The sequence below is a fragment of the Prionailurus viverrinus genome, chromosome E1 (assembly GCF_022837055.1).
Source record: "Prionailurus viverrinus isolate Anna chromosome E1, UM_Priviv_1.0, whole genome shotgun sequence".
Lineage (NCBI taxonomy): Eukaryota > Metazoa > Chordata > Mammalia > Carnivora > Felidae > Prionailurus > Prionailurus viverrinus.
In genome coordinates this window covers 52,354,724-52,380,602 of record NC_062574.1, presented here as the reverse complement: position 1 = coordinate 52,380,602, position 25,879 = coordinate 52,354,724, and the positions used below count along the sequence as shown (strand labels likewise).

Sequence of the window (25,879 nt, the reverse complement as noted above, 5' to 3'; positions counted from 1 at the left end):
ATTTGGGGCGCCTGGGTGGCTCAGTCAGTTAAGCGTCCAGACTTCGGTTCGGGTCGTGATCTCACGGTTCGTGGGTTCGAGTCCGCGTTGGGCTCTGTGCTGACAGCTCAGAGCCTGGAGCCTGCTTGGGATTCTCAAAAATAAATAAAAACATTTGAAAAAAGTTTAAAAAGGGACAAATGAGGCTTTCGTTGGCCTGCTGACCCCACACTGTTTAGCAGGAACACGTGAGTAAATAGTTCCTCACCTTTCTTTTTCATAATTACATGCACATTTAAAAGCCTGTTGTGGGGCGCCTGGGTGGCGCGGTCGGCTAAGCGTCCGACTTCAGCCAGGTCACGATCTCGCGGTCCGTGAGTTCGAGCCCCACGTCGGGCTCTGGGCTGATGGCTCAGAGCCTGGAGCCTGTTTCCGATTCTGTGTCTCCCTCTCTCTCTGCCCCTCGCCTGTTCATGCTCTGTCTCTCTCTGTCCCAAAAATAAATAAACGTTGAAAAAAAATTTTTTTTTAAAAAATAAAAATAAAAAAATAAAAGCCTGTTGTAAGCAGAAGGCCATCTGTTGTTTTGCACCCGCCTGCCAAGGGCTCCTTGACGCCTGCGGCCACACCTTCCTGGAGCCTCTCTCTGGCGGCCCACGTTTTGTTTTGAACCAGGGTCTAGAATGATGGCTTGGCTGGAGAAAATTCCATGTCGGCATTTTCTTATAACCTTTTCAAAGCGGGTGTTTCTCTGTCTTTGAAGAAGTTGGCCCTTGACCGGTGAAGCCCCTTCCTTGGGGGGTTGGGGGGGGGGGGTGTCCCTGTTCCCTCTGGCCGCTCTTCTCCTGTGACGCCAGCCTGGGTCTGAGCGGGAGTGGGCTGGTGTTACTTTAACCTGCTCAGGAATGGGATTGTTTTTTTTAATCTTAAGACTTGTGGTTTGTTGGTTTTTCCCATTCTTTGAAATTTTTAGCCATTGTTTCTTTAAACGTTCTTCCCTTCTTTCTAATCTCTTCTGGAGATCTCATTAGACCTGCTGGGAATCTCTCTCCTCTCCCCCCGCCCCCCTCCTTCCCTCCTGCTTTCTCCCTCAGTCTCTCGCCCATGTTGTCTCTTTCCCTCTCCATCTCTCTCCCTCTCTTCCCCCTCCCTCTCTCCCTTCATCTCTCTCTCTGTGTCCCTCTCCCTCCCTCTTTCTCTCTCCCTTCCCCCTCTTCCTCTATCTCTCCCTCTTCCCCTCCCCCTCCCCCTCCCTCCCTCCCTCCCTCCCTCCCTCCCTCCCTCCCTCCCGCCAGTGGATGGATTCCTGTGTCTTTTTTTTTTTTTAATTTTTTTTAATGTTTATTTATTTTTGAGAAAGACAGAGACAGAATGCAAGTGGGTTAGGGACAGAGAGAGAGGGAGACACAGGGCCCCACCCAGGCGCCCCAGATTCCTGTGTCCTTGCAAGTTTACATTTCACGTTTATTCATTCCTTTCTTTGGGTTTGTTTGATTATTCTTTTCCTGATTTCTTTAACATTTACTTTATTCTTGTTCAGTGATTGCATTTTTTAAGGTGTGAATCTTCCATCTGAGTGTCAAGGTTTTGAGGGATAGTGTCATCACTTTGATTAATGTCCAGATACTCTGCCATTATGGACTCAGGTTTTCTGTTTCACTCAAGTTGTTTAGGAGAGTTTCAGGATTTTTTTGTCATTTTCAAACGTGTTGAATTTTACTTTTGAACCTGTTCCTTTAGCAGCCTTATCATACCAACTTATTAACGTTCTTTCTAAATATATGTGTAGTTGCCAAGAACCACGATTCTTGTGTTAAAGTCTTGCATTTTCCCGCTGCGTCACTCGGCGTGAAATATCCAGACAGTCACAGGTCCTGCCGGTCAGGTTGTGCAGTGTCCTTTCTGATGTTCAGTGCCGTCGGGGGCAGAAAAAATGATGTTTTTAATCAGGTGTTTGGAAGGGTCGTTTCCAGAAGGAGGCAAAATATGGCTCTTGGACACCTATGAAAAAAGATACAGATTTGGGGCTTTCTTGTCATTCAGCAGTGACAGCCAGCTCCAAGGAAAGGGCCAGTCGTGAGTTGCAGAGTAAGGACCCTGAATTGCAAGTGGAGCTGGATCTGGTTCTTCTTCTTTTTCTTCTTCTTCTCCTTTTAATGTGTGTTTATTTTTGAGAGAGGGAGAGAGACAGCGAGAGCAGGGGGCGGGGGTGCAGAGAGAGAGGGAGACACAGAATGTGAAGCAGGCTCCAGGCTCCGAGCCGTCAGCACAGAGCCCGATGCGGGGCTCGAACCCACGGACTGTGAGATCATGACCCGAGCCGAAGTCGGACGCCCGACCGACTGAGCCCCCCAGGCGTCCCCGGATCTGGTTTTTCTAAGGGGAGGGGCTGTCAGGGAAACTGTGGGTTGACCTCGTAAAGTGCAAGCACGCCTCAACTTGCAGGTCTGTGGGGCAGGAGGCGGGCCGTGGGGGCCGAGGCCTTGCTGCCCTCAGAGTGGTTTCCACTCCAGAGCATATGTTTTCTTACCGTTTTTCTGCTTCGGATAAAACATAAGCTCAAACAAGGATGATTCGTGATCGTAAGCAAGGCTGCTTGGCACTTGGCTGGATCACGTCCATAGGTGTAGCAAGAATGTTAATACACCGAGCCGGCTTTCCTGAGTTCACTTTGCTAGAAGTTTCCATCAGGAGTCCAGATTGGACTTTTTACAAGCTTCTCGTTTGTTGTCCTGATGAGGCCAGGAAGCCAGTAACGCACTGGTTTCATCTGCTAAATGATTTTGAGCAAATTCCTTTTATCCCAAGGTTTCAGAACTACCCTGAGGCTCCATGGCCTGCTGGAGGTGACCTTCCCAGCTCTTCGCCAGCTGTGTGCCTCGGCTCCTTAAGTCAACCGGAGTAACTTCTGGTGACTGGTCCTGACAACTAAGTGAGCATCATGCTCAAATCTGGCCCGCACCGCCCGTGTTTCCAGTCAAGTCCCGGTAAAACGGAGCACCGATTCTCAGGGCACCGGTGCAAGTAAAGAACCGTGTTGCAGGAGGGTGTTAAGAAACAAAATTCAAGCGGGTGAATTTGTAGATCTAATTGCCTTTGTTGAGCGATTCAGGACTCAGGCAGCGTCCCATGCAGCAAGGAGAGGGAGCTCAGAGGGGCTCCACAGAGTGGAAGGTTCTTATAGGAAGGACAGTGGGGGCAAGAGGTACATTAGCGAAAGAAAAGGATTGTTTGCAGCCAGATCACCTTCCCTACCTGTAAGGGCCGGGGTCCTTTGGGGTTGGAGAGGACCCAGCGGCAGACTCCACTGACTACAGGGCTCCTGACAACCGGTTAAAGCTGCATTTCTGGGGGCGGTTGCAGCTAGGTCAGGCATAAAGCCCTGGTCTGGGCCTGTGATTTGCTTTTGAACAAAAAAAAGAAGACTGGGGCGCCCGGGGGCTCAGTAGGTTGAGCGTCCGACTCTTGGTTTCAGCTCAGGTCATGATCTCATGGTTCGTGAGTTTGAGCCCCGCTTTGGGCTCTGTGCTGACAGCAGGAGCCTGCTTGGGACTCACTTTCTCTCTCTCTCTCTCTCTCTCTCTCTCTCTCTGCTCCTCCACTGCTCTCTCTCTCTCAAAACAAATAAACTTAAAAAAAGAAAAAAGACTCAACAAGAGTATCTGGGTTCTGAAGGACTTAGGAAGATGCCACTTAGAGATGTTTCACATCAGCTCACAAAAGCGGAGACCCCTGAAGCCTTACAGACTGCGGCTGGCTAAGAGGAGGGAGAACGGGCCCCGTCTAGAGCTAGGACGTCGACCGTGAAAGCGACGTATCCAGAGAAGAGCTGCCATCGCCCCTGCCCATCCCTTCCGTCCTCAGTGACCAATTCTTGATCCACTGGATTTTGGTTCCAGGTCAGAAGAGTCCACGTTCTTCTCGACTGGAGCTCTGGAAATCCTGCCTCGCTCAACTGGGAGCATCTCAGAGTGGGCCAGGCACCGCCAGCAGAAGCCTGTGCCCAAAGTACAGCGGGCCCCTCAGCCCCGGGGGGTGCCCGAAACGGCAGACAGTACCGAACACTACGCATTCCACGTTTTTTCCTAGATGTACGCGCCCACGATAACGTTTACAAGTTAAGCGCGGTAAGAGACTAGGATAACAGCTAATAAGAAAATAGAGCGATTATAGCCATATATTGTAAATAAAGTGCTGTGACTGTGGTCTCAACACAGCCTTACCGAGCTGTCTCCCCTTTCCTGTGATGCCGTGAGACAGAGAAATGCCTGCGTGAGGAGACGGAGGAGGTGGACGCTGTGGGTGTGTGACAGTAGGTCAGGAGGGGGACCGTGGGTCTCCAGACGCGCTGACAGCGAATAACTGGGGGCGCCTGTGGCTGAGACCGCGGCCGAGACCCACGCAGCCTTTCCACAGGCTCGTGGATGGTCCTCCCGACGACAGGCACGCTGACCTCGCTGTAGAGATTTCCCTCTTGTCTCGTTTTTCCTCCTCTTCTCTCCTTATCGAAGTGCAACTTTTCGCACAGTGACCGCACCGCCTTACTTTTCCAGTGGCAGTTTGCATGGGTTCCGACTTCTCCACATCCTGGGCACCACTGACTGCCCGTCTTGTCCGTTCTGATGAGTGAGAAGCCGCAGCTCACTGTGGTTTAGAGTCTGCGTTTCCCCGACGACTAATGATGCGGACCATCTCTGCAGGGGCTCGTCGGCCATTCGTGGGTCTTCGGATTCCATGGCTTTTAAGCTCCGGGTTTAAAATCTAAAGAACACAAGTTCACTTCCGAATTCTGTCCTTCCCATGTGCTTTTATCTCCTGGAGGAAGCTGACAGAGTTCTCTGGGACCCGTTGCTGGAGCTCCACGGTGACAGGGCTGGTTCCTTGAGTACCTAGAGGCTAATAACATGCAATATGTCCACCACCATCTTCAGACGGATGGATAATAAGCTTTTTCAAAATTTCTGTTTCAGTTTCTAATACGGTAAATATCAGTGTTTACAGCTCACACACACCCCAAAACCTCGGAGTCCTCGCTAAGCTTGTGTTTAGCCACGATGATTCGTTATTCTGACAAACCTTATTTCAACAGTAGTTGTATCTTGTAGTATTGTCAGCTTAAAGATGCATTTCCTAGATTTTTAGGTAACTTAACCCAAGTTGAGTTAACGAATGGGTATTCTTTGGCGACCCGGATCATTTCTGAGTAAGACAGGCTGCTTGCAAGATGACAGGCAGAATCTTCGAGTTTATTCATTTAACCTCCTGCTGCTTACTTTTCTGTGCTGCAGAGAGAGTGCCCTTCGGGACGGTTAGTGAAGGTGTTGATTTCTGCTTTGAGAAGCCGTGTCAGGCCACACGCAGCCGCGGGACGTCTTGTGTGCGCGTCACCCCCCACCGCGTGCTGCAGGAGAGAGGTGACTGGGGTGGAGGAGGAACGCGGTGTTCTTCTCGGGGTTTGTGCTGGGCGTGAGGGAGACCCAGAAGTGAGGTGCACGCAGAAAGCAAACCCTTCTGGTGCGTGGCTGGCTCAGTCAGTGGAGCACGTGACTCTTGATCTCCGGGTGTGGGTTTAAGCCCCGTGTTGGGCATAGGGCTTACTTTAAAATCAAAAGGAGAAGGAGAAATAATGAGAAAGCGAATCCTTCTCTCCTTCTAGGGAAACCACCTCATCAACCGCTGCCCACTCCTGAGGCCTGGAACCAGAGTGGAGCACCCTTGGGGCAGGTGAAGCCCCACTCTGCAGCTCAGGTAATACTTATTCCTGTATCTAAGAGCAGCATTTTCAGCAACTTTTTACCAATTGCTTAAGTATTGCGTTTCATTACCGAAACGTCAAAATCCAGTAGACATGATTGAAAAGGTCTCCATTTTTCAGCAGCTGAACATAGTTACCTGTGACGTCTCAGTGTGGTTCCTTCTGTTTTTTAAAATTACAAAAACAGGGGCGCCTGGGCGGCGCAGTCGGTTTAAGCATCCGAGTCTTGATCTTGGCTCAGGTCATGATCTCACAGTTTGTGAGTTCGAGCCCCACGTTGGGCTCTGCGCTGACATCGGAGAGCCTGCTTGTGTGAGTGCTCGCTCGCTCTCTCTCCCTCAAAAATAAGTTTAAAAAATAAAATTAAAAAAATAATAAAATAAAAATAAATACAAAATAAACATAAAATTACAAATTATATCATATGTATATTTTACTGTAGCTTTACCCACCTGGGTATTATTTTTCAAATCTTCACCAATATGATGGGTTAAAAAAATTGCATCTTTGGGGCACCTGGGTGGCTCAGTCGGTTAAGCGGCCGACTTCGGCTCAGGTCACGATCTCGCGGTCCGTGAGTTCGAGCCCCGCGTCGGGCTCTGGGCTGACAGCTCAGAACCTGGAGCCTGTTTCGGATTCTGTGTCTCCCTCTCTCTGACCCTCCCCCGTTCATGCTCTGTCTCTCTCTGTCTCAAAAATAAATAAACGTTAAAAAAAAATTTTTTTAAGTTGCATCTTTTAAAAGTTTTTTTATATCCTTAGTGGTATTAAAGTTTGTAATCTGTTTATCGGCCATTTGTATGTCTTCTTTTGTGGGTTATTTATACACGTATTTTGTTAATTTTTCTACTTGTATGTCTGTGTTTGTCAGTTTTTGTTTTGAGAGAGAGAGAGAGAGAGAGAGAGAGAGAGAGAGAGAATATCCCAAGCAGGCTCCCAGCTCAGAGCCCGACTCAGGGCTCCATCTCACAACCATGAGATCACGACCTGAGCTAAAATCAAGAGTTGGATGCCCAACCGATTGAGCCACCCAGGCATCCTTGTGCTTGTTAGTTCTTAAGAGGTTTTCACACATGACGGAACTGCTGCTTGTCTATCATAAACCTTTGTCATATGCCGTATGTCATATGTTTTCTTTTTTTTTGTTTTTTAATCCACAGAGAACTTTCTTTAATGAGCTCCACCAGTGTACTTTAGTGGTTTATTTCACTGGGTTTTGGCTTAGAGTGTTTTTCTCTATTTTGAGTTTAGGTAAATATCCACCCATTTCTTCTGGCTGTTCTGTCTCACAAATTATCATGACACCCATAAGTAATGACCCTCCTTTTTCTCACTGACTTCGAATTGATATTTTTATCATGTGCTAAACATCTCGACTCTTACGTATTTTTAAAATTAATGTTTTATTTTGAAATGATTTCAAATTTACACAAAGTTGTAAAAATAACACATATACCCTTCACCTAGATTCACCAGTTGTTAACTCGTTACTACATTTGGTTTGTCATTCTTTCTGTTCCTTCCCTCTGCCTCCCCCACGTTTTAGATGGATGGATGGATAGATAGATGATAGATGGATAGATAAATGATGGATGGATGATAGGTGGGTGGATGGATAGATGGATAGATAATGGATAGATGATAGATGGATAGATGATGGATGGATGGATGGATGGGTAGGTGATGGATAGATACATGATATCGCTGTTGGATAGATAGATAATAGAGAGTTAGATGATAGACAGATGTTAGATGGATGGATGGATAAAGAGATATAGATGGAGGAAAGGTAGAGAGAGACACACAGAGTCAGACAGCTTTGCTCGTGGACCAGCTAAGAATAAGCCCCTTCATGTCTGAAAACAAAGATACCTTCTGACATTATGAAAATTAGGAAACATAACATTAATACGATCCATGGGGTGCCTGGGTGGCTCAGTTGGTTGAGCGTCCAACTGTTGATTTTGGCTCAAGTTATGGTCCCAGCCAGGGTCACAGGATCAAGCTCCATGTTGGGCTCCATGCTGAGCATGAAGCCTGCTTAAGATTCTCTCTCTCTCCCTCTGCCTCCCTTTGCCCCTCTCCTGCTTATGCACACACTTCCACGCTCTTCTCTCTCTCTCTCTCTAAAATAACAAAAATAAAACACAATCCTAGAATTTCATACATGTTCTATACTCAGATTTGCCAATCCCAAGTCCGGGACCCGTGCTGCCTCTAGCACTTGCGTACCTGTGCGTGAGTGTGTGTGGTTGTGTGTGGTGCACGTGGAGATGTATTTATGCAGGTGCGTGGTGTGCACACGGTCACGTGCAGGTGCTTGTGTGGACATCTCCTCCACCCCAGAGGGGGCCTTCTGACCTTGTTTGTCCTTCACAACACTGACATTTTGGAAGAGCCAGGACAGTATTTTGCAGACCGTGGAGTGACACCTGTGCGTTGTGAGATTCAGGTCCGCATTTATTTTCCACATGGCCCCAGTGAAGGGTCTCTTCCCCTTTAATACCATGGCTTTGTAATAGTCCTTGTTTCCGTCCCTTTACAAAGTTTTCTTAGCTGTTCTCCCCGTTTGGTCTTTACTCAGTGGATATTGTCATTTATATATTTTTATTATAAATATTTTAGACTTCTAAGAAGATACCAAGACTAATGTAACTACACCATCCAACTTAATAAACAAAATGTTATAAAGTGAAAACCCCCTTGAGTGTCCTACCAGACATCCCCCCCCCCCCTTCAGACTTTCTCTCAGCAGATATTTGAAAATCCGTATAAATCACGTCTGGTCGTGTATGTATCTTTCTGCACGGTGATTTCATCCAACACTATGTTTCTGAGATAATATCAAGGCCGATGCAAACTTTTCTGTAAAGGGCTGGAGACCAACTATGTAGGGCCCCACTTTTAAGGACCCTACATTCTCTGTGGCAGTTTAGCTCCGCGATGAGCCTGAAGGTGTCTCAGGTGGTGTGTGAACAGGTGGGCATGGGTGGTGCTCTGGTAAAACTTTACCTATCCTGAAATGTTTAATTTCATGTAATTTTCATGTCATGAAACATCCTTCTTTTGATTTTTTTTTCAACTATTTAAAACTGTAGGGGCGCCTGGGTGGCCCAGTCGGTTGAGCATCCAACTTCAGCTCAGGTCATGATCTCGCGGCTCGTGAGTTCGAGCCCCGCGTCGGGCTCTGTGCTGACAGCTCGGAGCCTGGAGCCTGCTTCGGATTCTGTGTCTCCCTCTCTCTCTTCCCCTGCCCTGCTTGCACTCTGTCTCTCCGTCTCAAAAATGAATACACATTAAAAAAAATCTTTTTAATTTTAAAATGTGAAAACTCGGTACCCGGCTGGCTTAGTAGAGTGTATGACTCTTGACCTCAGGATTGATCTCAGGATCGTGAGTTCGAGCCTCACATTGTGTGTAGAGATTACTTAAAAATAATAACATCATGGGGCACCTGGGTGGCTCAGTTGGTTAAGCATCTGACTCTTAATTTTGGCTCAGGTCATGGTCTCCCAGTTTCATGAGTTCAAGCCCTGCGTTGGGCTCTGCGCTGTCAGTGTGGAGCCTGCTTGGGATTCTTTCTCTCTCTCCCTGTCTCTCTGCCCCTCCCCCACTTTCACTGTCTCTGTTGCTCTCAAATAAATAGGTAAAAATAAACTTTAAAAATAAAATAGGGGCGCCTGAGTGGCTCAGTCGGTTAAGCATCCAGCCTCGGCTCAGGTCATGATCTCGCGGTTTGTGAGTTCAAGCCCCACATCGGGCTCTGTGCTGACAGCTCCGAGCTTGGAGCCTGCTTCGGATTCTGTGTCTCCCTCTCTGTCTGCCCCTCCCCCACTTGTGCTCTATCAAAAATAAATAAAATGAATGTAAAAAAATAAAATAATAAATAATGAAATCTTTAAAAAAATAAATAAAAATGTAAAAACTGTTCTTAGCTCATGGGCTGGACCAAAAAAAGGTGGTGGGTGGGGTCTGACCTGTGAGGCATGGCTTTCCAGGTCTAGACACTGGTTTGTGTATATTCTTTCTATCGTATGAATATATCAACATTTATTTATCCATTCTTCTGTCAGTGGGCATTTAGGCTATTTTTTGCTATAAACATTGTTATGAATATCCTCTGCCTCCCCCATTATCAGCATCCCCCACCAGATGGCGTGTCCGTCACAACTGATGAACCTTCAGTGACACACAGCTATCGCCAGAGTCCAGAGTCACGGTGCACTCTCGTGCTGGACATCGTAAGGGTTTGCACAAACGGATGCTGACGTGTGTCCATGTTACGGTCTCACACCGAGTAGTCTCACTGTCCTAGGAATCCTCTGTGTCTGTGCATCCCTCCCCCTTTTCCCAACTCCGTCCTTGGTGCCGAATGAGCTTTTTACGGACCCCGCAGTTCTGCCTTTTCTGGGATGTCACAGAGTTGGAATCACACGCTACGTGGCCTTTCTCGGACTGGCTTCCTTCTCTTGGCTACGTGCGTTTACGTTTCCTCCACGTCTTTTCAGGGTTCAGAAGCTCATTCCTGTTCAGCGCTGGGCAATACTCTGATGACTGTACCGTTTATCTTGAATATTTCTGAACACACATTTTCTAGCTGTTGCAGGCCGTTGGGAACCTAGTTGATTTTTCTCAGATGATTTGGTATCTGGCAATTCTGCAGAAGTGATTGGTGCTGGTGCGTGTGACCAGAGTTTTCCCTCGGTTCTCTATGGGGACAGAGCCCCTGCTGGGGTCAGGCTCCTTCCTTCTCAGTCCTGTCTCGTGCTGCTGTCCTGGCCAGGACTCCCATGCAGTGGAAACAAGAGCAGGCTAGCTGGCATCCACACCTTTGTCCTGACTTGGACAGTGCTTTTTGCGTTTTTCTTTAAAGATTTTATTTTTTTAAGCAATCTCTACGTCTAAAATGGGGATCAAACTCATAACCCCGAGATCAGGAGTCACACGCTCCACCAACCGAGCCAGTCAGGAGCTCCAAATGCTTTTTGCATTTTATCTTCAAGTAGGAAGTTTGCTGTAGGTTTGGGTATTATGTTGAATCCTACAAAATTGCCATTTTTGTAGGTTAAAAGCGGTCAAATATCAGCGAGTTTATGTAGCCCAGCCTCTTTCAGACCGTTCGTCAGTTTAAAGCAGCGCTCTCTCCTCCTGATCTACTGAGTTTTTACGCAGAGTAGATGCTGAATTCTGTGCGCGGGTGCTTCTGGCTCCACCCCAGGGGCCCCAAGCGGGTTCCCGGCCGGCCGGCTGGATGCTGCTGCCCTTCCAGGGAGCTTATGCCCGTCCAGCGTGCCGGCCGCGTGCCGGCCGGGGCCTGGCACCTTAGCCCCCCGGCGCGGGCCGCCTGCCGCTGCCCTCAGAATGTTCACAGCGTGGTTCTCCACACGACCAGAACCTTCCGCCTCTCGTCAGTCGTTGAAAAGTATCGTGCGTGCATCCTAGAGCCGTGTCTGTGCGTGTGTGCGTATGTGTAGTTTTTTATTCGCTAATATTCCGCTTCTCTGAAGGGGGTGGGAGTTTCATAAACTCTTGAGCCTAGACCATATGCTGCTGTCCCGCGAACGGTCTCCAGTGTGCGTCAGATAAAATCAGAGAGCGCCAGGTGGGTGATGGGCGGCCTGTTCGGCCGTGGGGTGACGCGAGCTCCAAGTCGGCCCTGGCGAGGTGGCAGAGGCCGCGGCGTTGGGCTCCACGCTGAGCTGGGGGTGGGTGCGGGGCCAGTCGGCGGGGGGTCCTGGCTGGGAGGAGGGGGCGGCCGGCCAGGAGATGCGTCAGATCTGGATTTGCTGTGGGATGGACGTGGAGTGTGAGAGAAGGAAGGAATCCGGGTTTGAGGCCTGGCAGCTGGCTGGGGGGAGGCGAGCGGAGGTCTGGGACCAGCGATCCCCGAGCTGCCCACCAGCCTCGTCCGTGGGCACACACACCTCATGGGGTGTCGGGGGCCTTCTGCTGGAGCTAAACACAAGCCCTCAGCAAAGGGCAGGGTCTGAGCCATGGGCCAGCGGGGACGCGCCAGGCCGCCTGGAATGGCTCTGGCTCTGTGGGGGAGATGTGCACGGCGGTGTGCCTGGCGAGGAGACATGGCCTGAGACAACTGGGCACGACTGGCCACGGAGAGGGGCTGAAGACCATGGCACTTTCCACCAGAGGATCCCTCCCCTGGAGGACCCCCTCCCCTAGGGGACCCGTTCTCCTGGAGGAGGACCCCCCTCCTGGAAGACACCCCATCCCCTGGAGGACGCTTTTTCCACTTGTGGGAAATGCTGTTAAAACTTGGAAGTGCCTCAGCTAGTTGTTCATAACTTTTCAAATCATCTGCATTAATTAATTAAACTTCTGCATACGTGTTCTTGAGGAAAATGTCCTAAGTCATAGAATAAATGTGCCCGTTAGCCGTTACAGTAAAACATGCATATTGTTATCTGTGCCTTCACTTCTTTCTAGTACATTAAGTACTTTATTACACGAGGGGCGCCTGGGTGGCTCCGTTGGTTAAGTGCCTGATCCTTGATTTTGGCTCAGATTATGATCTCAAGGTTTGTGAGTGCAAGGCCCCCAGTCAGGCTCCGTGCTGACAGCATGGAGCCCTCATGGGGATATTCTCTCTCTCTCTCTCTCTCAAAACAAATAAATAAACTTGAAAAGTACTTTATTATACTTTATTAATCTCTTTCAAACTACAAAACTACCATGCCTTTGATAATCCAGTGAAATGACTTCTTTCTTAAAACGTGAGAAAAGATGAGACTCTGGGGCCCACTTTTTTAACCAGTAGATAAATAAGCAAAGGGTATGGTCAGAACGCACAGAGGAAGACGCACAGTGAGTCCCTCAACAAATGCGAAAAGCCGTTTATTATCAGTGCTGCCCCAGGGGCTGTCAATTAAATCCAAAAGATTTGTGTGCGTTTCTCAGTTGAAAACTCAAATATTGATTGAACTAGAGCGGAGGAGAGCTGGGTGGTGGGTGTGAGTGCTCCCTGGGGCGGGAGGAGGCTGGTGGATCTGACTGGTTCCCAGGGGCCCCACTGGCCTGCTGCCCGGGCTCTGCCCTGGTGCCCCTGCTTTTAATTCTTACATTTTCTTCCATGTTTCATTCTGTGCCTCTTTAGAAACTCCCTCATGCTCCCTTTTGACTGCCGTCCTGCAGGCGTCCCCACAGAGAGAGGGTGCAAAGAGCCATCAGAGCGATGCACCGATGGTGTGCCAGGGACATGTGCCCTGGGAGGGTCTGTGTGACGTTAGGTTCTCGGTCTCCTGAAGGATGTGAGGGGCACTCAGATGGCCACTGAAGGCCTGCTGTGGTCATCCTGGCTCGTGGACACGACCACGCCCCTCCCTTGTGGCCAGTCCCCAGTGTGAGCAAGTCCCTGATACCGGAGACTTGGGGACAGCGTTTCTTCCTACTTTTGAGGGAGACCTGGGTGACACGCCCCCTCGATGAGACATGGCACTGAGTCCTTTTCTCTGCATTTCCACAGCAGGGCTCTAAGAGCGCCGAGATAGAACGTTCCTCTGGACACCCCGGGGAGGCCCGGCCCCACCTGGCCCAGAGCGTCAGCAGAAGGTCCAGTCCGCCAGGCTGCACAGCAGGAGCTGAGGCCGGGTCGGGGCAGGTACAGCAGGGCCACGTCTCAGTGCAGGGACCCACTGTGGGGAACCCGTGTGCCTTCTGTCCCAGTGGGTGGCTGTTGCCCTGAGTGACTGCGGCGTCAGGAGCAGACACCTCTCCTCGCGTGGGCGGGGGCAGGGGGGGGTCTCCGTCATGCCCTTGCACAGTGAGACCCCCGCCCCGGGGCACACACGGGCCCCCACAGCGGGCCTTTGCGGCCGGAGAGCATGGGCTTTGGGGTATCTGTCCTTCTTTCCAGGTCCCACCTCCCATAGAGACTGGACTGCCTTTGCCCTGCACATCGCGAGGCCTTCTGGAGCCCAGGGGAACCCCAGCTGGAGTGCCCGGGGAGCGCGGGCCTGACCGAGGGCCGTGCCCACCGTCCCACCACTCACCCAGCAGGACTCTGAGGGCTGTTTCTGTCTTTGTTTACTGTCGTAGAGGCAACACGGGATCTCCAGGGCGACTTACAGATCAGCTCGGCAGAAGGAAAGCCGGTCCCCAAAGCCACACCTGGCTCAAGAATCCCGTGAGGAAAAGAGCCACCACACCCGAAGCTCCTCATCACCAGCCAGTGGTCCCCTCCGGGACACGTGGAAGTTACTGGACCTGGGATCCAGCCCCTCCGGCCTCACGTCCCAGGACGACTCTGTGCCAGGTAGGCTGGGGCCGGGACACGGGGGCGCACGAGTGCCTGGCTCTGGGGTCCCAGACACGCCAGGCTCGGCCACTCGTCACCAGCACACTCCAGAGGCAGAGAGACGAGCGGATGTGACAGGAGAAGGGTGGTTACTGCAGCGAGGCCGATGTCAGGAGGACCGTGGGCGAGCAACTCGAAGACGGTCTGCAAAGTGGGGAAAACGGTCCCAGGGTTATGCAGGGAGAATGCGGGCCGGCGGTCGGTGGGCCCGCGTAGGTGGGCGGTGAGGGTCAGGCAGATCACTGTCGGGGGCTGTCTCCCGGGGGCCCGGCGTCCTGCAGGGCGGTTCTTGTTGCCGAGGAGTAGTTTCTGTTCCCGCCACGGATGCTTTGCCTGAGGTAAGAGAGAAGCTGGAAGGAAGAACTTACTCGTTCAGAAAGTAGGAAGTCAGAATGGAGGGAGTCGACATCCTGTCTTAGGCGAGACGCTTCCCCTCCGCCGCTGTCCAGGAGGGCTGGGTCCGCCGTGGCTGATGTGCAGACAGACACCGCGTTCTCCCCGGCCATCCGCCTGTGCGGGCTCCTGCTGTGTCACCACAGTGCCAGTCCTCCTACTCGGGTGCTGCCCGGTGCTGCAGGGGGGTCCCCTCCACGGGGGGCTGGTGCGGTCCTTCTGTCTGGGAGGGCCGGCCACCCTCCGGCCTCCCGAGCACGCCCGTGTGTCCTTGTCCCTGCCCCGCCAGGTCCTCGCGGGCGTCCAGGAGATGCATTTGCTCTTTCGGGAGAGCAGCCTGACCCCGAGCAGTGGCCGGAAGCCTGAGGGAATCCCTTCAGAATCCGTCCACAGGGTTAGGGGTCTCAGCCCCACGTGTGCCCTGACCTCGTTGTGTAGATGTGCCCTGACCGATGGGACTGTTGTCCCTGCGGTGGATATTTTAGGTCATTTCCAATCTTTTGCCATACAAGTCACATTACGGTGATGGCCTGGGACACATGCCTCCCGCTAAAAGCCTGTATGTGAGTCCCCAGAGTGGGGGTTGCCAGGTCGAAAAGCAGGTGTATTTCTAGTTCGGGAAGGTCTGGTCCGGTGGGGTCCGTGGGACCACCCCCGCTCACACGGACACCAGCAGGGTGTGCGAGGCTGCGCACACGGCACTGCGGACGTCACCCGCGTCTCCTGTCCGAGGTGGTGCAGCGTTCCCCCGAGTGGCTCTGGGCAGGAGTCCCCTCCTCTCCCCTGGCTCCCGCTCTGCCCCTTCCTGCCTGCCAGGGCTCCATCTATAGGAGCTTGTCCTTCCTGATGGAAATTACCCCTTTCCCGAGACACAGTTTACAAATACTTTCCCACCTTCCGGCAGTTTCTCATTTGACTTTCGGCTTGTGGTGGTTTTTGTCATGTGTGTATTTTTGCGTGTGTGTGTAGTTAGTGTTCATGTTTTTAACCCTTTCTGGTTCCTGTGCCTTTTTTTGGCCTTTTCCACGCCACAATTGGAGATTATTCTTCCCTGATTTCTTCTAATACTTATGGCTTCATTTTTTTAAAGTGTAAATCCCTGAATCATTTGGAATTTATCACCGTATACGTTACAAAATAGGAACCAAACTGAGTTTTCGTCCCGATGGCCCAGCGGCGCCCACTAGTGGCCGTGCTGCCCTCTTGTTGCCCTCTGGTCGGAAGTCCCGCTCCCACTGCGGTGCTGACTTCCCCAGGGCGTCTGTGTCCGGCCCATCCCACCACGGCGCCCGGGTCTCCACCTGCCCCCCGTGGGCGGTGCTGGGCTGTTGGAGCCGTGACCGCCACGTGGCCCTCGGCCGGCCCGGCCTCTCCTCGCTGTGCCTTTCTGCGCGTTTTCCTGGCTATTCCCGCGCCGTCTTAGCCTCATGTTCCTCCCCAGACTCTGCCCCTGGGTTTCCCAGGTGGGCCTCAGCCCTGCTTGCTTCGTATTTCACTGACTCACCGGCTTCCTTTGATTCCCCGCCTTCCCGCGCCCATCTGTCGGGGCGGCACCTTCTGCAGAAAGGACAGCGCCGTCCCCGTCCCCTGTGCCCCGCTGACCCGTGTGCGAGTCTGCCACGGGGGCTCCGTACATGCTCTTCCCTGTGAGCCCTCGTTGCCGGCACTTCCCTCCGATGGCTTTTTGTGTGTTTTCTGCTTGGCGTGCTTGAAGAATTTTTTATCTTCTCACGCCTTTCATTGAATAGGCCACATTTTCCACCTCCAGCCTGTTTTTAAGTGACACTCAAGTTTTATTCTTCTGGTGGTTACTCCCAGCTTATTTTCATTTCACCCATCAGTTTCTTAAACTTGTGGACATCTGCATTTTTCTGTTACCATCCATGAGGATACTAGCTGTTGGGGAGGGGTGTCTTTTAGACAAAATAAATTTGATTCAATTCCTTCAAACTTATCCGTGGCTACCTTAGTAGCCTCTAAGATACGTTGTTCTTCTTCCAGAATAGCTTTAAAAGAGAATTTTTATATGGGAAACTCTTTGAGGCCATCCATGTGGGGAGGACTTTTATTTCTGCCTCACATCTGACTCGCTCTAGTTAAGCATAAAACTCTAGCCCCATTTCTCACAACATAGCCGGCTAAGTGCCGGACTGGCTTCCTTTGCACGTGTCCACAGAAAATACCACTGTCGGGGCCTCCTGATCTCGGGGTGGGGAGTTCGACCCCCATGCTGGCCGTGGAGCCTACTTGGAAGGAAGGAAAGAAGGAAGGGAGGGAGGGAGGGAGGGAGGGAGGAAGGAAGGAAGGAAGGAAAGGGAAAAGGAAAGGAAAGGAAAGGAAAGGAAAGGAAAGGAAAGGAAAGAAAAGAAAAGAAAAGAAAAGAAAAGAAAGAAAGCAGGGCTTGCCTTTTTGAAAAATGCCATAGTCCCACTTGAAGGGGTCCATACGTGGCAAGAAAGTGAAGAATTTTTTAAGTTTATGTATTTTGAGAGGGACAGAGACAGCCAGCACAAGTGGGGAAGTGGGAGAGAGAGAGAGAGAGAGAGAAAGAGAGAGAGAGAGAGAGAGAGAGAGAGAGAGAGAGAGAGAGAGAATCCCAGGCAGGCTCCACACTGTCAGCACAGAGCCTGACGCAGAGCTCAAAGCCACAAGCTGAGATCATGACTGAGCTAAAATCAAGAGTTGGATGCTTAACCGACTGAGCCACTTGCCTCAAGAAGGTGAAGAATTATTATTTTAATGTTTTTATTTATTTTTGAGAGAGAGAGAGAGACAGAGCACAAGCAGGGGAGGGGCAGAGAGAGAGGGAGACAGAGTCCGAAGAAGGCTCCAGGCTCTGAGCTGTCAGCACAGAGCCCGACGCGGGGCTCGAACTCACGAACCGCGAGATCATGACCTGAGCCGAAGTCGGATGCCCAACTGACTGAGCCACCCAGGCGCCCCTAACTTTTCCTTATTTAAGTAATCTCTACACCCACCACAGGACTCGAAATCACGACCCCGAGAGTAAGAGTTGCACGCTCCTCTGAGCCAGCCAGGCGCCCCAATGTTTGTTTTATTCTTCAAGGTATTTTATTTTTATACTTTAAACTGTACATGTACATGTGTTTGATGAAACTTTTTGGGTATCTTTTGTAATAGAAAGTCTTAAAGAGAGAGAGAGTGGTCTCCCCGGGGCGTGTGGCAGGGAGGCCAGGTGAGGTCAGGACGCAAGGTGAAGGTTAGTGTGGGCTTACAGGTGGTCCCCGCGGGCGGGCGACACAGCCGTGCCAGTCTTCCAGGAGGGAGGAGCTGGAGGGAAGAATGGGGCAGACGACTTCTTCCAGAAGCCGTGCTCTTGAAAAGCAGCAGTTCCGAGAGGCCACACCCGTCCACGTGCGGGTGGAAGAGACGGTCTGGTGGTGGCTTCCTGTCAGAGTCCCTTCCTTTCCTGCTTTTAAGTGGTACAGAGCCATGGCTCAGGGATCAGGAGGGCGGCGAGTCGGGAAGCAGGCAGAAGCAGGGGCCAAGCGGGGCCAGTTGGTGAGCAGGGCGGCCAGCCGGCTGCTGCAGGTGGCAGCGGGGACCGTTCTGGGTGGGGAGGAGCACAGCGGCAGTGCCGGTGCCCGGCGAAGCCCCTCGGCAGCCCTGACCTGCTGTGCACAGGTCACAGACGGCCTCCTGAAGGTGACTTAAAGCAGCCCCAGAAACTTATACGTGCTCACTGGACCCAGGAGGAGACAGCCGAGGTGGTGAGCATTTGGTCACATTCCTGACACGCAGTGAGCACGCCACGGCAGTGGCACTGACTCGCTGACCAAAACATAGGAGTCCGTCAAGTTGCGCGTCGAGCCCAGAGGCAGACGAGCCAGGGGCTGGCTGGTCTGGGGCTCTGTCTCCTCCTGATGGTCCAGAAGAGCTGCAGCAGCTCCGAGCATCACGTCAGAAGGCCTGCTTCTCTCCCCACACTTCTTTCTTTTCTTTTTTTTTTTTTTTTTAATTTTTTTTTTTTTCAACGTTTATTTATTTTTGGGACAGAGAGAGACAGAGCATGAACGGGGGAGGGGCAGAGAGAGAGGGAGACACAGAATCGGAAACAGGCTCCAGGCTCCGAGCCATCAGCCCAGAGCCCGACGCGGGGCTCGAACTCCCGGACCGCGAGATCGTGACCTGGCTGAAGTCGGACGCTTAACCGACTGCGCCACCCAGGCGCCCCTCAGAATACTTTTTAAAACCTTACTGGTTTCTTCGGTGATACTCTCAGGAAGCCAGTAACTCTGCTTCGGACGTAAACCTGTGATCATAAGCATTTATGATTAGGTACAACGTGGGCGATCCGTCCAGACAGGCAATCTAGAGGCTCCATTATGGAGCCTGAAGCGTCTTTCTCCTTTTGTAAGTTTTCCGTGCGTCGTGAGGAACAAACTGTGAGTCCTAGCAGTCATGAAAAGTCAAAACCAGTAATGAAATAGTGTAACAGTGTGTGACATCTGCACTTAATAACATGAAGGGTTGCTTCCATTACACGGTATTTCTCAAGCGCTTGGCTCTTGGCGCTGAAAAGACGTACTCCTTTTGCTTCTGAGGTGGGACCAGAGCCCCTCCTGGCCTCCCTACTGCCCCAGGAGGCCTGGCCAGGCCCTGCTGCAACCCTGTCCCAGGGCAGGGCCTGAGCCCAAGCCTGACCCCCTGGGTCTGCACAGGTGCCTGGGGTCCAGACCCACAACTGCACCCAGGACTTCGGGGTCACCATGCCCCCCCCTTCTCCACCCTGCCCGAGGGATCCGGCCCCTTCTCCTGACCCCCCACCCCCACCCCTGCTCCACGCTGACCCTGACCCTACTCTTCTGTCCTCTCTCCTTGCTGCAGAGCCTGGGGCTGCGACCCCTCCCCGGAGCCCCATGCAGCCCAGGCCCTTCCTGCCCACACCTCTGGACACCTCCCCCCCACCTTCCTCTCAGACCACCTGCCTGTGGCCCATCACCTTCCAGCTGGCTTCCTCCCCTCCCTCAGCACTAGCGCACCGCCCCCCCCCCCCCCCCCCCACTCCGTCCCGGGACAGCCTGGCGCTGGGGCAGGGCTAGCACAGCAGGTGCACAACAGGTGCTCAGTCGAGCTGAGCAGGGAGGTGACTGGAGAGAATGGAGCCCAGGGAGGCCCTGAGTCTGCAGCCCAGCGGTCTGTGCTCTCAGGAAAACCATGTGATGAGAGACCCTACCAGGCATTGTGGGAAAAGTACATCTTTATAAGTCAACTCTTCTGGATGGGAGTATTACATACTACAAAGCTGTTTTCTCTACACTAAGGAGTCAGTGTAATTCTAACTGAAATATGGACGTTTCTCTTGAAGCGAAATGAGTGGTTTTCCAGGCCAATAAAATGCACGGGGAAGAGGCCACACACAGCAGGAACCTTCTAGCTGTGGGCATATGTTCCGTGAGGAGAGGCCGACACAGGATGGCCCGGCACACGACTGCCCACCAGCAGTGCCGGCCACACGCTAAAATGCCTCCCACGCAGAGTTCAGTGGCTTAAAATCAAACCTAAAAATGTACGGAGTTGGAACTGAGTATCTAGTGGTTTAAAAATCACACGTTTCTGGCGCTCCTGGGAGGCGCAGTCGGTTAAGCTCGTCGGTGAGATCAGGACCCGCATCAGGTTCTGCACTGACAGCACAGGGATTCTCTGCCTCTCTGTCTGCCTCCTTCCTGATAGCATGCGCTCTCTTTCTCTCTCTCAAAACAAATAAGTGAACTTTAAAAAAAATAAATAAAAATCACATGTTTCTAAAGTGATTATTTTTTAACTTCAAAAACAACCCAACTGGAAAGGCTGGGTTGACAGATGACCAAGGTCAGTCACACGGCGATGGCTCATCCACATCAGTCAGGACAGGAGCACTCAGCCAAGGCAGCTGTCGGGCCCACCGGCAAAGCGGCACCTGCCTCGGAAAGCCGGGCCCCACCCGGAAGGCGACGCCGGGTGCTGGGACATCTGGGAGGGCCACGTATGACGCAGCCGCTCCAGGGGTGGTTAGAGCACTCCGCCTCCCAGGTGGCCCAGCCACGCCGTGGCGCTCAGGGTGTGGGACGCCCACTGGAGCAAAGGGGGCTCCTGACCTCGGCGGGTCAGGAGTGACGCCTCCGTGTGGCCGGGAAATGAAATGGTGCCCAGGGTTGCTGGGGAGAAGTCAGGCCCCGCGCCCCCTGCCCCCTCTGACCACGGCGGTCGGGTCCCCTGCCCCTCTCCGCGCCTGCCCTGCGCTCTGTGACTGCAGAAGCAGACGGCGAGCACACGTGTGCGCCCGCTGTGTCCAGGGACGTGTGCCAGCAGGCAGCGTGCTCCTTCGACCCCGTCCCGGGTAGTTCGGTGACGTGGGGCGCGAGGACGTTCTTTAACCGCCTTGTATGCCTGGACTTCGGGTGGCCTGTGGTCTTAGCTCCTAAGGTGGTGCTGCAGCGAAGCTCGCGGCGTGGAGGGAGGGCCGTGGGAGGGTGTCGTCAGAACAGCATCTGGAATCACTGGGTCAAAGGTGTGAGTGGTTGGAGTTCTGCAAGCTATTTCCAAATCGCCCCCAAAAAATTGGCCCGATTCGTTCGTGCCCGTGGCTGCAGGGTGTAAGAGTGTCTTTCCTCACTCTAGTGCGGCTGTGTTTTTATCCGGCATTTTCTTTCTTGCCAGTCTGGCAGATGAAAAATGTATTTCATTATTGGCTTTAGTTTGCAAGTTTTTAAATTGTGGGTGAAGCTGGCCGCCTTCTGTGTGTTTTGCGTGTTGTTAGGATTCGTACCCATTGTAAGGTGACTGAAAGCTAGCAGCAAGTGCGTGTTCGCTGTGATTTGTGACAGTCAGAACACACAGGGACAGAGAAGTGTGCTCTAGAAGGGACCGGGCCCCAGCTTGGGGTCGGCGGGCCGGAGATCTGTTTTTTACAAATGAATGCAGTCACCCCCACAGTAGTAAACCCATCTGCAGAGCTACTGGAATCCCGTTTTCAAGTGAGGAAACCCGCCCGGGGCACGGAGCTCCTGCCCAAGGCCGCTGTCCCCCAGCCAGAGGTCCCCAGCCCCCCTTGCACTCCTGGAGTTCCCGAGGGGACAGGCCCGACTGGAACAGGGGCGGACCTCTGGGGGAAAGGCCAAGGCTGTCCCAGAGGTCAGATTGATAATGGCAGGCAGCTCCTGAGGAATGTAGCTGGGGTGTGTCGGGGGAGGGGGGGTCACACTCCCCCAGAAAGGGAGGCGGGGTCTGTCCTCAAGACCTCAAGACCTCACCCACTGAACACCCACCGTGTTCTCCGTGTTCTGCCCCTTGTGTACTGGTGGAGGGCGCTCCCCAGATGTCTCCCCTGGGGCCTGAGAAGGTCCCACAGCACACCCAGCGTGTGTGGGGGGACCCTCATCCCCCCACTGAGGATGACCGAATCAAAAACGATGAAGGGCGAGGACTACGACTTTTAAAGCGAGCGATGTTGGTGTTCTTTTTCTTCAATTTTTGTTCTTTTGAAAATTACATTGGTGTTTCTTGAAATTAAACGTTTTTCCCCTTAAGAAGGATTGCATAAAATGTTAAGAAAAGGTACACATGATGCTATCAACCAGCTACTACTCCAAAATTAATTTCAAGTCCTGTGTAGTGAGAACACTTCTATAGATCTCTCGACAGAGAGGACACCTACTCAGATAACCACACTGCCAGGCTGTTGTTACCTGACCATCCAGAAAAAACAAAAACGGCCCTCTCTTGATCACAGCCCAAACGTTTGCGGAGCCTCTGGCCACTGCTGCATAGGGTGGGTGTGAGCCTCCCGGCGGTGGCCTCCCGCAGCAGCTCCTGGAGGCCGGAGGTCGGGGCCGTGCAGTCAGAGGTGGAGTCATAGGCCCAGAAACGCTAGGTTGCTCACCCGCGTCTCCCAGCTCCCCGGTAGCGGATCGAGACCAGAGTCCAGGCCGTCGGACTCCAGACCCTGAGCCCACTGGCCCAGACGAGTCCCGGATGCGGGTGCCCGCAGGCCCCAGGCAGCGGGCGGCGGGGCGAAGGCGTGCAGGGGCCGTGCCGACCGTGTGGGGCAGCGACGGGCTGGCGGGTGTGCCCCGTCCGGGGTGATGCCACCCTACTTCTGCTCCTCGGGGGGAGATGGCCGACAAGCCAGATCTTCCCGTTTTCCAAAAGAACTGGAAATCTTGCTTTTTACATAGAACGTTTTCGTTTTTGAAAATTGGCAACTAATTAAAAAATCAGAGTGTGGACCAAATCGCAGCTCAGTCCGCAAGCTACGCCTGCGGTGAGCCAGATCCAGCCGTGCCTGGTAGCGTGTGGTCTTGTAGCCAGGAGCCGCGTTACCACGTTCACGATTTTACACGCTTGACAAAAGACAAAGAAAATGCTCCGATGACCCGGACCGGCCAGATCGGCCGGGTGGGCTCCAGAGAGAGGCCCCGGCCTGTGGCCAAGGGCCGTCCCAGACTGGGGCGTCAGGTGACTGCTGGTATAACTGGGGTTCCCTTTACTCGAGGGTCGCGGTACGTTCCCGCGTGACCATACTGCAGGGCAAGCGCAGCAGGCCCCCCTGGCCTTGTCCACCTGTCCGTCCCGTGGTGTGTCGCCTGCCTCTGGCTAGGGCCGAGTGGGCCCCCGGGTGCCATCTCATCTGTGCCCTTGTGTTCTTGAGCAGAGACCACTCCACGCCTTCTCTGGAGGGATGCGTGTGCTTTGGACCTTCCTCTGAAATCGGATTGATTTGGCCGTGGCTCTGAGGACATGAAAACGTACTGTAGGCACGGGACTTTAGAGTTACCTTGTCCGCACACCATCGAGACCAGGAATACTGCCATCTGACCTCCCCACAGTCGTGTTTGCGTTTCTGGTTGAGCGCAGGAGGGCAGGCTGATGGCCCAGCACTGTTTTTGAGTGGTAGCCACCTTGTGATAAGTAAGAAAAGCTTAAAATCACATAGGGTAGGTGACCTCAGAGCACAGCTTGTGGTCCCATTGTAAACACACCTGGAACATTACATTCTGTTCTTTGGCACACTAACCAGAGAACGCTCCTCGGGTCTGAGAACCTTTCTGGAATGTGAGCGGCAGTGAGGTGGGCAGCCGCGGCAGAGCCTTGTGAGACCTCGCTCAGAGACCAGCAGCCCGAGCCACGGGGAAGGAAGCCAGCTAGGGCCGGGAAGGGCTTGTCCTCTGCACCAGAAAGATGTCCTGATGCAATCGCCAGTCAGGGCTTGTTGGCTGGGCTCCAGGAACACAAGCTGGAAACAGGGCGAGTTGCTTCCCACTGGAGGGCCTGGCACACACGCCCACCGACCACTGCCTCGGAGACCTCGTGAGGCAGATCGGGTTGGGAGCTGTCCACGAGAGCGGGGAGACTTATTCAGCACTGTGACTGTGACGGTCCCAGGACCCCAGGGGGTGACAGGTCCTGCCCTCACTGCCCAGCACCCTTTATCTCTTTGGCTCTGCCTGTCACCGCTGTCAGGACAGGAGTGGATGTGAGCACCCGCACACCAGTGAAATCGCCACAGGTTGGCGTCTGCCGCCCCTCAGCACCATTGTGATCACGGCTAAAGAAGGTCCCAGAACGACGTTCTGGTCAAAGGAGGGAGCGGCGCTGTGTTCTGAACGGGTGAGCCACGCCAGCTGCCTGCCCACGCCAATTATAACCCGAGGCTTTTTAAGAAGTGCGGAGTATCCTCTAAACTTCTTGAGAAGTGTCGTCAAATAGATCTTTGTTGGCTCTTCTCTTGACCGTACTGTGGTGAAACATTTACTACCACTTGGGAAACGACTGGTATTGAAATAACTTTTACAACAAAGTAAATACTTTAAGAAATAGTGAAATCAGCTTATTCTTCCACAGTATGTATTCTGGGGCCACAGCATGGCTAGCCCTCACGTCTTCAGGCTAGGCTGTTATAAGGACTAGACTTTAACACCCCTCCATAAACAGCTAGAAAGTTGGGCAAAATATATGAAACGACTGTTTTCGGACATTGGCCAACAGCATAGGACTATGGTCCGTAAAAGAAGGAAGACCAACGTGGCAAGTTCCAGGACCCCCTGGCTTTCTGTCTGAAGGCAGTTTCTGGGCTGCAGTCATAGGGAGGGGGGTGCCAAATAGAACTCAGAAGCCGTACTGAGTTGGGGAAATGGGAATTGGAGTTTGGGAAGGCAGAAGGGGCTGGCAGTTGCAGGACAGAGTCCAGAAAGGAGGGTATATACAGAAGAGAACTCCAGAAACCTGCATAGACATTCTCTTGAGTCCTCACTGCGTGTTAGCCCCAGATGTATAGAATAAAGCTCCACAGTTCCAGGCAAAGGAAAGACAAGCGACTTGTAAGCTGAACCATTTCCAGAGCTCTCACAGGGTAGGGAGATATTCAGTCAGAGTGCTGAGCCCCCATCAGCACCTTCATTCAGTGGAGACGTAGAGAAGTCACACGTCCGTAGTAGGGTGGGTATCTCTGGAATGAAGGCCCATGTAGACTTAGCCTAGACAAGCTTAAAAACAGTCTTTGAAATGACCAACCAAGGAACCTAACTGCCTATCAAAACAAAACCCAGCATTCTAGAACAAAAGTATTTTTCAAGAAAATATTATATTACAGTGCCTAACACCTAATCAAAAATTATAAGACACATGAAGAAACAGGGAAACGTGATCCATTTGCAAGAGGAAAACCAGTCAGTAGAGGCCCAGAAATAACAGAAATGAGGGAACAAGCAAAGACGTTTAAAGAACCGGCATGACTGTATCTAAGTATTTAAAAAAAAAAAGCATGTACGTAATAAGCTTGGAAACAGGAGAGGCACCAAACAAAACTCGTAGAGATGAAAACTCCGATATTTGGTAAAGAAAGCTCATTGGACGGAATTAACCCAAGAATAAAGATGGTCGAAGGAAGAACAGAGAACTCAAAGGAATAGGAATAGAATCTGTCCTAAATGATGCACAAAGAGAGAAACGGGGGAGGACAGAAGGGGGAGGGATAGGGCGAGAAAAAGTATTTCAAGATATAATGACCAGATTTTCCCCTAAATTTGATGCAAACTCTTAACGCACAGACCCAGGAAGTGCAGCTTCCCCAAGCAACTGGCTAAACACACACGTGAGCTTGGCACCCAGGGAGCATCGTAATCAAGCTTCTGAGAATCTGTGATAAAGAGAATCTTAAAAGGAGTCAAAGGAAGAATAAAGGACACATCACATAGAGATGAACAAAGATGGCATGAAGACTTTTCTTCAGAAACTGTGCAAGCCAGAAGACAAAGTCTCTTCAGGTTTAAAGTGCCGAAAGAAAGGAAAAGCTGTCGAGATAGAATTCTATAGCTAGCAAAAATAGCCTCCAAAAATTAAGGCAGAGTAAGAACTTTCACAGACCAACAAATCTGATAGAACTTACCACCAACTGACCTGTACTATGTGGACCGTTAGCGGACACTCCTCAGGCTGAAGGG

At 52.2% G+C, this 25,879-nt stretch overlaps 1 protein-coding gene across 9 annotated transcripts in view; it reads left to right on the top strand.

Annotated features, from left to right (window-relative positions):
* The window catches only part of CCDC57 (coiled-coil domain containing 57), a 105,383-nt gene that overhangs the window by 63,245 nt on the left and 16,259 nt on the right, over window positions 1–25,879 (top strand). For 4 of the 9 annotated variants that reach the window (XM_047832729.1, XM_047832726.1, XM_047832727.1 and 1 more), the window contains exons 17-20: window positions 5,268–5,393; window positions 5,636–5,727; window positions 13,215–13,349; window positions 13,787–14,003. In XM_047832729.1, the coding sequence (XP_047688685.1) occupies window positions 5,268–5,393; window positions 5,636–5,727; window positions 13,215–13,349; window positions 13,787–14,003 (570 nt within the window). Of the gene's footprint in view, window positions 1–3,878; window positions 4,107–5,267; window positions 5,394–5,635; window positions 5,728–13,214; window positions 13,350–13,786; window positions 14,004–25,879 lie in introns of those variants that run through there. The other 5 variants (XM_047832725.1, XM_047832724.1, XR_007146852.1 and 2 more) reach the window with 5 other exon arrangements.